This window comes from Macaca fascicularis, chromosome 3 (assembly GCF_037993035.2).
Source record: "Macaca fascicularis isolate 582-1 chromosome 3, T2T-MFA8v1.1".
Classification (NCBI taxonomy): domain Eukaryota; kingdom Metazoa; phylum Chordata; class Mammalia; order Primates; family Cercopithecidae; genus Macaca; species Macaca fascicularis.
In genome coordinates, this window is record NC_088377.1 from 118,898,695 (window position 1) to 118,914,230 (window position 15,536).

A 15,536-nucleotide genomic window follows, 5' to 3' on the forward strand; every position below is an offset into this window, starting at 1 on the left:
TGATATAGTTTGGCTGTGTCCCTACCCAAATCTCACCTTGAATTGTAATAATCCCCACATGTCAAGGGTGGGGCCAGGTGGAGATGATTAAATAATGGTGTCAGTCTTCCCCATACTGTTGTCATGGTAGTGAATATGTCTCATGAGATCTGGTAGTTTTTTCAATGGGAGTTCCCCTGCACAAGTTCTCTTGCCTGCCACCATGTAAGCCATGCCTTTCCTTCTCCTTTGCCTTCCACCATGATTGTGAGGCCTTTACAGTCATGTGGAACTGTGAGTCCATTAAACCTCTTTTTCTTTATAAATTACCCAGTCTTGGGTATGTCTTGATTAGCAGCATGAAATGGACTAATACAAATATGTGTATGCTTTGCATTAAAATACAGTTGATTATATGTTTAATGTATTAATTTTTGCATTTTTAGCTCAATTCCTAAACCATTGAAACATTGAAACTCTAAAAACCTTGATAAACCATGGTTTCTCTTCGATGTTTTATTTAGGCTCTAACACAATAAATGCAATAAACTTTCAGTATATAGTTTTACCAAGGAAAAAAAGGCTATCCACTGATCTCAATTCTAATTTTGTGTTTCTATGGTAGTCTTCATGAATTTTTATAGTAATTACCTCAAGCAGATGTTTTAGTCTCTTATCCTGATAATAAGAGACACAGTAGAATAAAAAGGAATAGTTTGGGAGAGCTCATGAGAGTGTAGTGGCATTCATTAAAATAGAAAAAACAAGGGAACATATAGGGGGTGACTTTAAAATGTCAAAATCCATGTTTAAGTTTATTAGAATAGTAAGTTATGAAAACATTTTCTTAAAGTTACGTTTGTGAAGAAAGATAAATGGGGGAATGCAAATATAAACATTTAACTCTCATTTTGAGTTTACAAAAATAAACCAGAGCATTTTCATTTTATATCTCAACCACTTTTGTAGGGTATTTCAAATAAGTTTAAACAGTATGTGCTTCAGTTAAGGCCTCAAAGTAAGGTGTAAATTGTAAAATGTAGACAATGGTTCATTTATTTAGTCTGTTTTATAAATTTTATGTATTTTGGCAGGTTTGGTTATAATGCCTAGACCTTTGTGGGTGAGAAAAACAAAGTTATATAAATGCAAAGTAATCCTTCCTTTGAAACCATTTATGTTTGTAAATGTATGCCAAAAAGATATTATATTTAATATTAATACACAAAGGCAAGCATGAGGAGGATTCTAAATGTTTATGACATCAATATCAAAATCTAGCTAAGAAATTGTCCTCAGAGAGACTAAAGAAGAAAAACAAGTTGCATTGGTTTGTACCTACACCAGTGATAGAAATACATAAATCACAGTAGTGATAATCAGATGTGTCTGTCCAGATTTAATGGGATGCACACTTGGATAATCAAAGTCTCAAATAGCTCTATGGTGGGGACATATGGTGGATGAATATGTCCTAACTGTGGGGCTGCTGATATGAAAAAGTGGAATTCCCATAGTGCGAAGCAGCAAAACTTCCATTTCTCTATATAGATGAGTATAAATTAACCTGATATTTAGGTATGTGCATGTTTAATATACTCCTATATATACTCTGAAGTAATGTTATGCAAAACAGTTCTTATCCAATCAAAATAAAGTATATCCGAAACAAAATTGAATGTGAGGAAAAGAGATGAAATTATTTTCTGCTACTCTTATAAGACCTTAAGAGTAGAGTAAGGTCTTATAAGTAAGATTCAATTAACCTTATAAGTAAGATAAAATTAACAGCCTAAAAAAGTGGCTGGAATTGACAAGTTATAAAGTTGCCTGTGATAGCCATTGACCCAACTTTTTATTTTATTTTATTTGCCTATAGTTTCCCAAATGACTTATGCCTGGAATGCTGAAGATTTAGCTTAAAAAGAGGACAGCTCCTAAGGGTTCCAATTAGCTGAGTTGATTAAAGCATTCATTGAAAGCAAAATCAAAAATGTAATGATTCCATATTCTCCTAGCTCAATTGCTGTTTGTTCAATGGCTGTGAGCCAAAACATGTCACACTGGACTCATCAACGATACATGTCTTTGTATATGAAGCACTGTGTGACTGGCACTATGTATCACTATGTTGACAAACAACTTGAGAGTACCTGTCTCTTGACTTCTTTGGAAGCAAAGGCTTATCTGTTATTCACTGTTTTAGCATCCTCAGTTCCCCACGAAGAAGAACCCCAACCTAGTTCTAAAGCAGATTGGAGTATTGGTCAGAACTCATTTCAAATCTATGTTACTTTAGTCAAACTTCTGTTATTTGAGAAAGGTAACTTAACTTTTTGAGTCTCAATTTCTTTTAAAGTAAACATAGGCATACCAATGTCAAAAGGTTATTGTGAGAATTAGCTGAGATGATGTATACAACATTCATACATTCTTATCATAGTGCCTGACAGAAGATGGGCATTCAGCAACTATTCATTGAATAAGTGTTTTCAGTCATGGATACTCTGTATAAAGAGATGTATAAAGAGAATCTGCACAGAGAAGCAAATGCCATTAGGTATGAAGTCCAGATGAATTCATTTTATATAGCTGCCTGTCAAGAGACAGTCTGGTTCTGATCAAACAGGAAGACAATAAGTGGAGAAAAATTCTAGAGCATTGTTTCTTAGATTTTATGTGCATAGAAATTACCTGGGGATCTTTTAAGAATGAAGATTGAGGCTGGGGTGCGGTGGCTCACGCCTGTAATCCCAACACTTTGGGAGGCCAAGGCAGGCGGATCATGAGGTCAGGAGTTCGAGAGCAGCCTGGCCATTGTGGTGAAACCCCATCTCTGCTAAAAATACAAAAATGAGCCGGGCCTGGTGGTGCGCACCTGTAGTCCCAGCTACATGGAAGGCTGAAGCAGGAGAATTGCTTAACCCCAGGAGGCGGACGTTGCAGTGACCCGAGATCGCACCACTGCACTCCAGCCTGGGCGACAGAGTGAGACCCTGTCTCTTAAAAGAAAAAATTAAGGTTGTGATTCAGTGGGTTGAGTCTGAGAGGCTGCATTTCCAGCAAACTCCAGGGGAGGGATGTGCTGGTGTCCGCTGAATACACTTTCGCAAGGCCCTAGAGTACTTGAATACATGGCAAGAAATACTGTACTTAGATCTCTATTTGTCTAGAACAACATTCTGTTCCCTACCACAACTTAAAATTTAAGTATTTATTTAACAAAAAATGATTTAGTGCTTCCTACATATCAGGCACTATTCTAGGTTCTGAGTATAAAGTAGCAAACGAGACAGATATGGATAACACCCTCATTTAGTCTAGTGGTAGTCAGATAATAAACATATTAACCAATTAATTAAAATAGGTTCTAGTGGTGATTAAAAGTCTAACGAAAATAAACTGAAGGGACTGGGAGAGTGTGTATGGTCAATGAAGTCTTCTCGAGGAAGGAGAAAATTGAACTGAAACCTGAATGTTGAGAAACAGGCTTCTGTGTAAGACCTGACATTTTCATACAAAGTGAACAGAAAGTGCAAAACTACTGAAACAACAATGGGTTTGGCTTGCAGGAGGAAAGGGAAAAAAGTCATTATGGCTGGAAGCTTCAACCTAAATGTGAGACAGTGATCAGAGCAGTAAAAAGGGACAAGATCATACCTGGAAGAGGTGGGAATGGTGCATAAATCACTCTAAAACCATTAGGGAAATCTCAGATGTTGGATCTTAGATGTGTCTTAACAGCTCCACAGAGGATTAAAGGTGATGGAAGGAATGATCCTACAGGAAAATACACCTGGCTAAGCAGAACAAGTGATTGAAAAAGAGCTAAAATAAGATATGGGACACAAACTGGGGAGGGGGGGAAGCATAACTTTAAAAGAAAGGTCAAAACTGCAACCGGTTTACATGACAACAAACAAAAATGCATTACTTATGCCAGGCAAGCTTATCTAATGGCACCCTTGTAGCAAAATCTCCATTGCCACAGAACAAATAATATTCTTCTGGCCAGGCGCGGTGGCTCACACCTGTAATCCAGCACTTTGGGAGGCGAGCGGATCACGAGGTCAGGAGATTGAGACTATCCTGGCTAACGCAGTGAAACCCCGTCTCTACTAAAAATACAAAAAATTAGCCAGGCATGGTGGTGGGCGCCTGTAGTCCCAGCTACTCAGGAGGCTGAGGCAGGAGAATGGTGTGAACCCGGGAGACGGAGCTTGCAGTGAGCCGAGATCGCGCCACTGCACTCCAACCTGAGAGACAGAGACTCCGTGTCCAAAAATAAATAAAAATAAATAAAAGAGAAAAAAATCTGAATAGAAAAGATTGGGTAACTACTAGAGGAGACATACAAATATAACTTTTGTTAGCTATAGACTGTAGCCCCAAACTTTTCTTGCTTTCCACAGAATATTGGAAACAATAGTGAGAGACGGTAGATGGCACTATAAAAGACAGCAGTGAAGAAAATAAGATACAAGAAAGCACCCCTTGCACTAAGAAAAAGCCTAGTAGAAAAAAAGACTCATCATTATTATGTCAAGTGTGAGATATTAAGTGCCTTATACCATAATGATTTTCATACTCTACCTACCTACCTATATATCTACTATCTGTTTAGTACACTGTTTTATTGGGATACATGCCAAACCCCAATGCCAATAAAAACAAAATTTAAGAGCTCCCAGAGATTACAGTAGCTAAATAAGAATGAATAATATAATGTTTACTCAATTGTAATTTTAATGAGCCTCCTTACTTACTAGTGAGTAAGTCTAATGATTTAAGGCCTTGCAGTGTAGTGGCTATTAACACATAGGTGCATCCCAATTGACTTCTGATTTTGTCTCATGATTAAAGTGTCTGCAAGCTAGTAGCTATTAACATGTTAGAGCATTTCCAGTTGACTCTGATTTTCTGTCTTGTTTTTAAAATATATGAATAAAGGAGCGTACATTAAAATGGTGCTGCTAACTCCCCAAGTGAGAAACAGGTTGGAATATTTTGTTCAGTAGCCAAAGAATGGCAAGGTGAGTCACCCTTTCTCACCTGAATGCCTAATGCGAGGCACACAATTTTTATATATTCATCCAGTATTGTGATTATATTCTGTGACAAAATAGCAGGTTAATTTTTGTTTGATTGTGTATCATTTCATTCTGTTCTGTTCCATTGACCTCGTTAACCACCTATATTAATCATCTAAACCACAGAGTTCAGACATTTTCTCCTACCCTGTTTTTCTGTTGGTTGTTTTTGGCATTTATTAACAGCAACAATGTTTTGTTTCTCATTGGCCTTTTATGTATCTCATTTCACTCATTCAGCAAATACTAAATAAGTGTCAATTTTGGGGTGTCAAGGCAAAGTGAGGGGGTGGAGTGAGATGAGGCTAGGAAGAAAAACATAGCCAGGTCATTTGAGGTCTTATAAACTTTTGAAAATCTGGCCTTTATCTTAAGAGAAAAAGGAAACTAAGAAAAATATTAAGCACTGGAGTGACACCATATTGCTTTTGCCACTTGTTTTGTCTTGTTTCCCTCCCTCTCCAATTGGGATCACCTTGAACAGTGACTTTATACTGTTATCCCATCATTTACATTTCCTATTTCCAACTCACAATTTTTTATGAAGAAAAAGGTTGCCAATTGTATGAAAATAACTACTCCGAGAGACATAAGAGAGTTTGTAAATAGACACCTATTAGTTGGTTCATAAAAACATATGATAGATGCTAGGGATAGAGTCATTATTTGTAAATCACAGCTCATCTCCAAAAAAGAAATAAATAGGAGACATGCTTTGTTGATGCTCGTCATTATAACTTAATAGTACAAGTATAAAAATGAGTACTTAATGGACAGGTATCTGTGACATAAGAATCCTCTCAGCAATGTGCTTGATCTACCCACGTATGCGCCTGTTAATGAAGCCTCATTTAGGGTTGTGAGTGTATATATGCTTGTTCCTGGTGTTCTATTAACATCTGGCTATAGTAGGCAATTCCTCTTTTGGCTTTGTTTTTTTTAAAAAGATAATGTAACTTACGTGGGTGCCTATCCAGTTTCAATTGCTCATTTTACATTGATTTAACAATAATAGCCGTTGATGGTCATGTCTTCCCCAGGAGAAGAAGTTGACAGACAGCTGTGCAGAGATGCCATCTTTCCCATCCCTGTGGCCTGCGATGCCCCATGCCCAAAAGACTGTGTGCTCAGCACATGGTCTACGTGGTCCTCCTGCTCACACACCTGCTCAGGGAAAACCACAGAAGGGAAGCAGATACGAGCACGATCCATTCTGGCCTATGCGGGTGAAGAAGGTGAGTCTCCAGCTTCAGACGCCATCTAGGTTCGTTTCAAAAGTTAGTGTGCATCTTTGTTGTGTAGCCTGGATAAGATGATATTCTATGAAAATCAACTGCCAGAAATCCAGCCATCCAAGATTTAATATCTGTTGATGTGTTGAGCAATTTGATTCTGTCCCCCAAAGTTAATCTTGAAAATGGATCTCTAACAAAGGAGGAAAGACTTTTAAAAGTGAACTCATTTTGCTTTTTCCCAGCCTCCCAGTCATTAGAGATCTTTGTAAGCCAAAGTGTTAAGCCTTTAAAACGGTCTGAAAATGGCTCCCAAAATTCCAGGTATTTCTTTGTTTTTTATGAATTTCAGAAGTCAGTTTTATCCTTTGAAATCAAATTCTACCTTCTCATAAATAAGTATATATGTCTAATAATAAAGTTTATTTAAAATCACCACAAGAATAGCTAGTGTTCAACTGAAAATTGCATGAGTTTTCAGTTTCTTTCAGTTTCTTGAACATAGGCTCTGAGATCCAGAAATCTCATATGTAAATTTTGTTCATTTTAAAAATATGTTGCTCCTAAATCACTTCACCCTATAGGGTGAATAAAGCATGTTTGTCACATTCAGACCTCACTTGCAAGCTTTATTGCCAAGAAATACAAGGCTCTTGGTAATTGTCTCTCAAGATGATATCCAAATGCTAATTTGGCCTCTGTGTGACTGGGTGATATAATGTCATACTTAATCTTGTCATTCTGAAAAATAACACAGGAGTGAGAAAAGCATAAAAGTAAATCAAATTTGTTCACATTAAGGCATGTTCTTTAGCAAGAATATAAGTGTATGTCATTTAAACATTATCAAGCTAAATGACTCTGTTCACATTTTGCACTAATACGTAATTATTTGTAATATGCATAACATTTATGTTTGCCCCAAATTATCGATTTGCAGGGGAGTTTTGTGTTGCCTATGCCTTTTTCTATTTTTCTCTTTATGAAGTATTTTAGTGATAGAAACACAGTGTTCTTAGTCAAATTTGCTATCTGTGTGTGTAATAACTACATAAACATATAACTACCTTGGCTTTTGCACATGAGTGTTACATGAGTAAAACAAACATTTTACATGCAAAAAAGCCAACCAGTGTGAAGTTTTAGAATGTACTTTACAGTGTTCAAAAACTTTTTCCTACCATCTTAATATATACTTAACTCTTTGCTACAAAAAAAGTGTATCTATTGAAAAATAGAACCTTTTACAAAGAAAATTATATTTTTTGTGTTGTCAAACAATGACTCTAACCTTGTGAAGATTGTAGGCAGACTTCAAACTCTATCAGCTCAGATTATGTCTTGGGCTTCATTAAAATTAGATCTGTGGTCACCCTGCCTCCTATAAATTCATTATATTCTGCAGACACTTGCTGTGTGACTATTAATGAGTGACTTTTCACCCCCGAGTCACATGGCAAGGATTTTGTCATGCTTGCAGAACTCACCAGATCATTATTCCTATAGACATGTTGCTTCACACTGAAAGGTCATGAAATGTCTTAAAGGCAGAAATTTGTGATTGCTCTTTGATATGTATCATCCACTTAGTGTGAAAGGGTAGGGCTTTGATAGTTTTTAATTAAGTTTAGTGGTTGCGTTATAAATAAGCCATGCTGGAAAGTTATAGATGTTTATATAGTAAATCACAAGGGCATTAATTCAAAACATAACTGCATTTCCTATAGCTTTGTTTTAATTGACATGTAATAATTGTATATATTTATAGGGTGCAGTGTGATGTATCAATATATGGATAAATTTTGTAATCAAATCAGAGTAATTAGCATATCCATCACCTCAGACATTTATCGTTTCTTTTAGCAAGGGCATAGAGAATCCTCTCTTCTAGCTATTTTGAAATACATAATACATTATTGTAAAACATAATTTTAAATAGAAGCCATAAAAGAAATTCTGTCAATGCTATTTGTCTCTGCTGCTATTTACCTCTGTTAATAACATTTATAAAAGCTGGCATAATTATATGAAATTTAGATTTCAAAGCCTATTTAGTACCTATTATTTGTTGGACACTGAAACATGTTTTATGAGAAATTTATGCTTCAAAGCCTATTTAGTACCTATTATTTGTTGGACACTGAAACACATTTTCTCTTACTCAAAATCTTTCCTGATTCTGAACTATTTTTAATGATTTAGGAACAGCATCTGCAGGAAATTTTAAAATATGTTTCCCTGCCACTTAGATAACCCTTTGTAATTCTACACAAAAGTATGTCTTTCTATTATTCCTCAAGAATTAGTGCTTTGTGTCATAAGTGTTCTTAAATTTCTGTGGATCAGATACTTGACTGTGACAACTTTAAAGGAAAGTGCCACATTTGAGAAATGATATATGGAGTGTTTAGACAAGAAATTATATGGTTTTCTAGGGAAATAATACATAGGACAAGTCCATGTGAAATGTAGTTCTGGATTTATGCAATAAATGCTCCAACCTATACTTTCATTTTCCTTAATCAGAATGCCACCATTAAGCAATACTGAAGGTTAGATAACTCCTTGTAATTAATAAGGATAGACTAGGTTGTGCTTCAGTAATGGACAACCCAGACATTCAGGAGCTTAAAAGAACAAAGTTTTATTTATTTCTTCCTCATGGAAATTTAGCTATAGTTTTGGGTAACTCTCCAGAGCAGTTTGTCCTTCATGAAATGTCACAACATTGCATCACCATATGAAGACCTGGTTCCACAATCTTCATGGGCCAGAGGAAGAAAATACTTGAAGAATCTGTCAATTTTAAGCATCCCCAATTAAATTCTCCCATCTAAGAGTGATTGTCATTGCTCATGTTTCATTGTTAATGTAAGTTGTATAACTATGCCTAACTTCAAGGAGAATGAGGGAAATATAATCCTACTATGTGCTAAAATGAGAGGAGTATTGGCTAGTACTCTTTTCCCTGATTCACTCAGTGTTCTTATTGTGTATCAGTGTGTATATATGTGTATATATGTGTGTGTGTGCATGTGTGTGTATATATATATATCCATAGATATACGATAAATAACTATACTATATGGCCCCAATCCAGCAGATAAAACAGGGCTCTCCATTGTGAAAATGTTAGAGTTCTTTTTGTCCCTCTTAAATGAATGACAGAATGATAGAATGGCACTTTCTCTTCCTCATACTGTACTTCTTTCCTTTCCTTTTTCTTTTCCTTTCCTTCACTTCCTTTTATTACTAGGCTCTTTTTCTCCTTTCCTGAACAATTCTATCCAAAAAGCCATTTGGCAAAGCCAAGCAGCTGGGCATCTGTGTCAGCAGATGGGAGGTCTGCAGTGATCTAGAGTGGGCTGTCAGAGCCCAACTGGGTGAGGAGCAACCAAAGTGGGAAAAAGAGGTGACCTGGCATGCAGTTTCAGAGCCACTGAGCAGGGTGAAGGACAGGGGGCACATGGGTTGTATGAGAGGATAGAAGAGTGACTCAGCACTGGATGTCAGAGCATAGCAGGGTCAAGAGAGAATCCCAGAATCAAGGCGGCCAGCCCAGTGTGGGGTGTCACAACCAGACACAGTTGAGGAGGGTTTCTGTCATGTGGGTGGCCTCATGTAGGATGTCAGATCATGAGCAGAGTGAGGAAGGTATCTTGTGGGTATAGCCATGGAGATGACAATGGGAGATGGAGTGTGGGGTGAGAGGGAATTGACAAAATAAGTACATGTATTTAACAGAATAAGAGTCAGGTTTTTTTATTGCTGGAGAAGAGAGTTGCAAATATGTTAAGAAAGAAAACTAGTACACTCTGTGGTACAGCATTGGAATTGGATGTTATTAATTTATTTGAATTCATGGTGTTCAATTTGTTAAATATAGACCAAACATCAATGTAAGTGTGCAAATATAAATACATATTATATACACATATACATATATTAGCCTCATTCACTGAAAAGACCTGAGAGCAGCAAGACCTCAACAGCAGTAAGTAGATGCAGCAGTCAGATCTTGATTTCTTATACTTTTCTCTAATAAAAGGAACAAGGGAACTTTGAGAAATGGCTGATTCCACAGCTGCGATAGAGAAGTACAAGATGGGCCAGGAGGATCTTGTGGTAGAAAGTAAAGAGAATGTCAAAAGGCCACAGAAGCCGAGTTGAATGTTCTCCCACTGACCACGTATGCAAACAATTTTAGTAACAAAATAATAATACTAACAGACCGTTAAATAGGAAACCATGGATCCACACTTTATATAAATAAATAAATGAATGAATTGAATCTCATTAAAAGCATTGTATTTACATAGTCTCAAATATTTCCCTAATAAAGTCTGACAGATACCCCCCTTAATCTAGTGACCAAAGTTAGCATTATCAATAATGAAGCAAACCGAAATCTTGTGTCCTCAGTGTGATATAATGAGAATATGGCATCACTTCAGTGATAACTCTGTCAAAGATGCATATATAGAATCTATTCATGAGGAAACATCAGATAAAATCTAATTGAAAGACATTGTACAAAATAATCTTTAATCTTCCAAAGTGTCTAAGCCATGAAAAGCAATGATTGAAAAACTGTTCTAGATTTAAGGAGACTAACGAAGTGTGACATCTAAATGTAATGCGTGATTCTGAACTGAATCATTTTGCCATAAAGGACATTTTGGGACAGCTGGCAAATTTGAATGGGGTCTGGGGATTCAATGGTAATAACTTATCTGTTTATATTCTGATTTTTGGATTTTGAATAATGAATTGCTTATGTGTAGGAGGATGCTCTTGATCATGGGAAGCACGCACTAACATACATAGGGTGATGGACATCTTCTCATCTTTTTCTAAATGGTCCAGGAAAAGAAAATTATTTATATCATACTTTTAATTTCACTGTAATTTTGAAATTGGTTCGAAATTAAACATGAAAAGGAAACGAATTTGTATAATTTTTTTGAGGTAGAATCTCTCTGTTGCCCAGGCTGGAGTGCAGTGGCCCGATCTTGGCTCACTGCAACCTCCACCTCCCAGGCTCGAGCAATTCTCCTGCCTCAGCCTCCTGAGTAGCTGGGATTATAGGTGCACCACCATGCCTGGCTAATTTTTTGTATTTTAGTAGAGACTGGGTTTCACCGTGCTACCCAGGGTGGCCTCAAACTCCTGAGCTCAAGCAATCCGCCCACCTTGGCCTCCCAAAGTTCTGGAATTACAGGCATGAGCCACCATTCCTGGCGCTTTCTATACCATCTTGAGTAACATTATATAACCTATTATCAATATACAAAATTTGTCATAAAATGCTAATTACTGAAATGTCATTTGGAAACCAAATCACAAGTACTGGCAACTGGTGATAGTTAATGTACTGGAGAAGGTAAAATTAGTTCTTTACACTTCAAAAAAAAAAGTGTGTGTGTGTGTGTGTGTGTATCTTCGAGAGGCTTGACTTCTGATTAAATAAAATTGGCAATTCACTTTTTAATATTCTTACCTTAACATGTAAATATTGTATAAACTTTAGGAGTTGTCTCAAAAAATGTTTTAAAGTTATGTTAGGAAATTCTAAAGGGAGGCAACCTTTTAATACTTAAGTCTGGCATATTTTTAATATAAATAGCAAGTTGAATTTGAACAAAAAATTAAAAATTAATGTTAGATTTTTAGCTTTCTCAATTTTTTGAACCTGTATTGTAGGTCCTAACAAACTTCATGTAAAAAGGAAAAGGTTATCTTTTAAAATGTTTCCCACTGGATATAACAATTTCTGTTAATTCTCATGATATAGTTATTCTTACAGAACAAAAAAAAAAAGGAAAGAATATTTATTTTTGTTAAGTTCAATATGACCTGATAGAACTTCATCAACCAAATAGTAATGTCTTTATACCTGTCTTATACAAGCAGAGAATAGATGCAGATTGAAATAAATTGTCATTTTTTCTCAAATAATTAATAGTCTTCAGAAGTCATATTTTACAATGCAGAACATTGAGAAGAGTATTTTTATTTAACTTGTTCAATTTTTATAGCTAAATGATTTTAACTGTAGTAACCAGGTAGTACCCATATTACCTAGAAAAATTTGAAGAACACCAGATTCATTGCATGTATGCGTATATATGTGTACTCATAACTCTGATTTCTAAGTAAATACTAGCACTTCCCCATTCTCCCACCATTGACCTTGAAAAGAGAGTTCTGCTTCAATCTGTCACTACTTGACCGTCAAACAGGATTTATGCAGGCTGCACAGTAGACAGTCTTCTGCCTGTTTCTGCAAAGAAAAACTGGGGGATGGGGCTGTGCTACAGCAGAATCTCCTGAGGTACCCCACAGCTAATGCTGTTCCAATTCAGTACCCCCAAAGCATATCCTTGCCAATGCACTTTTCACCCAGCAGTGGTCTGCCGTCAAAGGAATTCAGGCTACAGTGGCAGGAAAAGTTAGAAGCACCTTAAAAGTATAATTTATAGTACTATGATAATAGTACTCTTCACACTAATAGCTTCTTAATAACATAAGCCTAGGCTACTTATTCTTGTTGCCAATTACTTTCTGATGTGAACTCTACACTCCAATTGACTATGTCAATATTGTTAATTCCCAAGGTCACACCTGCCTGCATACCTTTGCTTCTGTTCATTTATTTTTCTACTTAGATACTATAGTCTTTTCCTTCTTTCCCTTCCCAGAATTCTGCTTATTGAAATCCTACTCCTTCAAAACTTTTCTCAGTGCCTCTTTCAATCTGAGACATTTTTCAGACTCCGAAATGTAGTGAAATTGTACTCTTTGAATCCCAGTTATACTAAATACCCCACCATATAATTTTTTCTTTCCATCTAGAATTATCCTCATTTGTATGCTTGTCTTATCTCCCCTACTACTTTTCCCCGTTACATTATGAGATCCTTGAGTGTAGCAGGAACTATTTTTAACCCCTGTAGGTATCCCTTGAAGCATCTCACATAAATATTGCATGTATTTAATTATTGCTTTAAACAAGGTTCTTTTTAAAAAATTTATCATCTAAATTGTAAGGACATAAATGCCAGAACCAGAAACTTCATAGCTGTATTCAAATGCCTCCTAACAAAGCTTTTATGAACTTGATGTGGAGAGGAAAAGTCACTTTTTTATTTCTAAGAAGTTTCACATAATAGCTGGTATTTTTTATATAACCACAGGAGTTTATTTACATAGCAGAATTTTTTCAAAGCCTTATAACATTATTCCCTTTGATGGAATAATAGAAAATCTAAATAGTGGTATTAGTATAAACATATTTTTTGATGTAAGAGGATTTTTAAAATTATGACTAATTTTGTCATAAGTCACATTTTATAATTTCCCCAATACTATGGAAATATTCCCAGAAGCCTGGAATTACATCTTTCTGTAAATAATAGATAAATTCAATATTATACCTATCAACTTTTCTACCATAAAATTATCCCCCAGACAACATGATGCTGCTGCAATGACTAATTACTACAAACCATACTTTCAAAATTGCCATCTTCTTTTTATAATTAAGACCACATTGGGGCTTATTTGTGCAAGTATCCTGACATCAGACCAAAACTGCTGATGTATCTTTAATGTGCATTGGGGCAAGAAAATAAATAACCTTTATGTCTCTAAACTTAACCACTATCTCGCAGTTCCTTAACACTTTATACTGATGTTGTGAAAGTTTTTTTCTTATTTTATTTCAAAGCCAAACAGTCAATTCCAATGTCAAAAACAATTTGCAGTTTTAAGATCACATTTTAAACAGCATACTTAATAATCACAGAGAAAATAAGGTAAATCAAGAAGCATATTCTTTGTGCAAGATCAGTACTTTTACTATTAAATATAAAGACATTATTAAAATAATTATATAAAAATATACACATATGGCCGGGCGCAGTGGCTCACGCCTGTAATCCCAGCACTTTGGGAGGCCGAGGTGGGCGGATCACAAGGTCAGGAGATCGAGACCACGGTGAAACCCCATCTCTACTAAAAATACAAAAAATTAGCCGGGCGCGGTTGTGGGCGCCTGTAGTCCCAGCTACTCGGGAGGCTGAGGCAGGAGAATGGCGTGAACCCGGGAGGCGGAGCTTGCAGTGAGCCGAGATCGCGCCACTGCACTCCAGCCTGGGCTGGGCGGCAGAGCGAGACTCCGTCTCAAAAAAAAAAAAAAATATATATATATATATATACACACACACATATATTATGTCTATAATTAGCTTGTCTGAGAGTTAAGATTGGATAAATCTAGCACTTTGAAGAATGGGTAATAGGAGAGCTTACTTATTCTCCCCAGCCCAGTTAGAATGTTTTAGGATTCATTTCTATTCAAGTCCTAAACTCCTTTGTGGAGGCTTCCAGGGTCACAGAGCTGTGTGACAGAGGATAGGATATGAACTGTGGCAGAGTTTCCACCATCATGAAGCAGAGAACATTAATGAAATGCTGTTTAATGCAGGTTGTTCTGATGTTGAGTCTATGTTCAACACTGCATAAATGATTCTAAATTGCAGTTGAGTTAATGCAGGTTATTCTGATGTTGAGTCTATGTTCAACACTGCATAAATGATTCTAAATTGAATTTGGGTTCTCGCTTAGACTTTCTACTGATTTATTTGCTGAATAAAGGCATGTCTTTAATCATAAGGGAAGTGATACTGGAAGATCAGCTCAGGCTGTGGCCCATGGCTTTATGTTTGATTTGTATCCAAATCTCACTTCTTGAGCCATCTTCCATGTTAGGGTCACTCACTACTGAATTGCCTTTTCTTACTCATTTTTAACTTTTCGAAGCCTGCTTTTCTAAAATCTAAAGCCCACCTCTTATTATTTTCAACATTTCCTCTATTTCCTGTATTGCAAATATTTGTGAGGAGCACTCAGGGTTCCCACCATTCCACCAGTTCTTTTTTTTACAACCAGTTCTTTTATATTCTAAGATGAAGTCCAGAGGCTGCATAAGTTCCAACAGAACAAACTGTCAATAAAGTGAGCAGTAAATTCTTCTAACATCCTGCTTTTCACAACGTAAGAAGTTTTGTTTTCATAATTGTCATCAGAAATAGCACAGAGTCAACAAATTGGCGTCCATAAATTCCTCATTGCCACTATGGTCACATCATGTAAGCTGTTTGGGTTCATCTATTTAATGATTTTTAGCTCATAGAACAGTTGTGAATGTAAAATAAAATGCCACCTACAAAAT

At 36.2% G+C, this 15,536-nt stretch overlaps 1 protein-coding gene across 2 annotated transcripts in view; it reads left to right on the forward strand.

Annotated features, from left to right (window-relative positions):
• The window catches only part of THSD7A (thrombospondin type 1 domain containing 7A), a 789,627-nt gene that overhangs the window by 662,621 nt on the left and 111,470 nt on the right, over positions 1-15,536 (forward strand). For both annotated transcript variants that reach the window (XM_074035410.1, XM_005550102.5), the window contains one exon: positions 6,110-6,304. In XM_074035410.1, the coding sequence (XP_073891511.1) occupies positions 6,110-6,304 (195 nt within the window). The remainder of the gene's footprint in view (positions 1-6,109; positions 6,305-15,536) is intronic.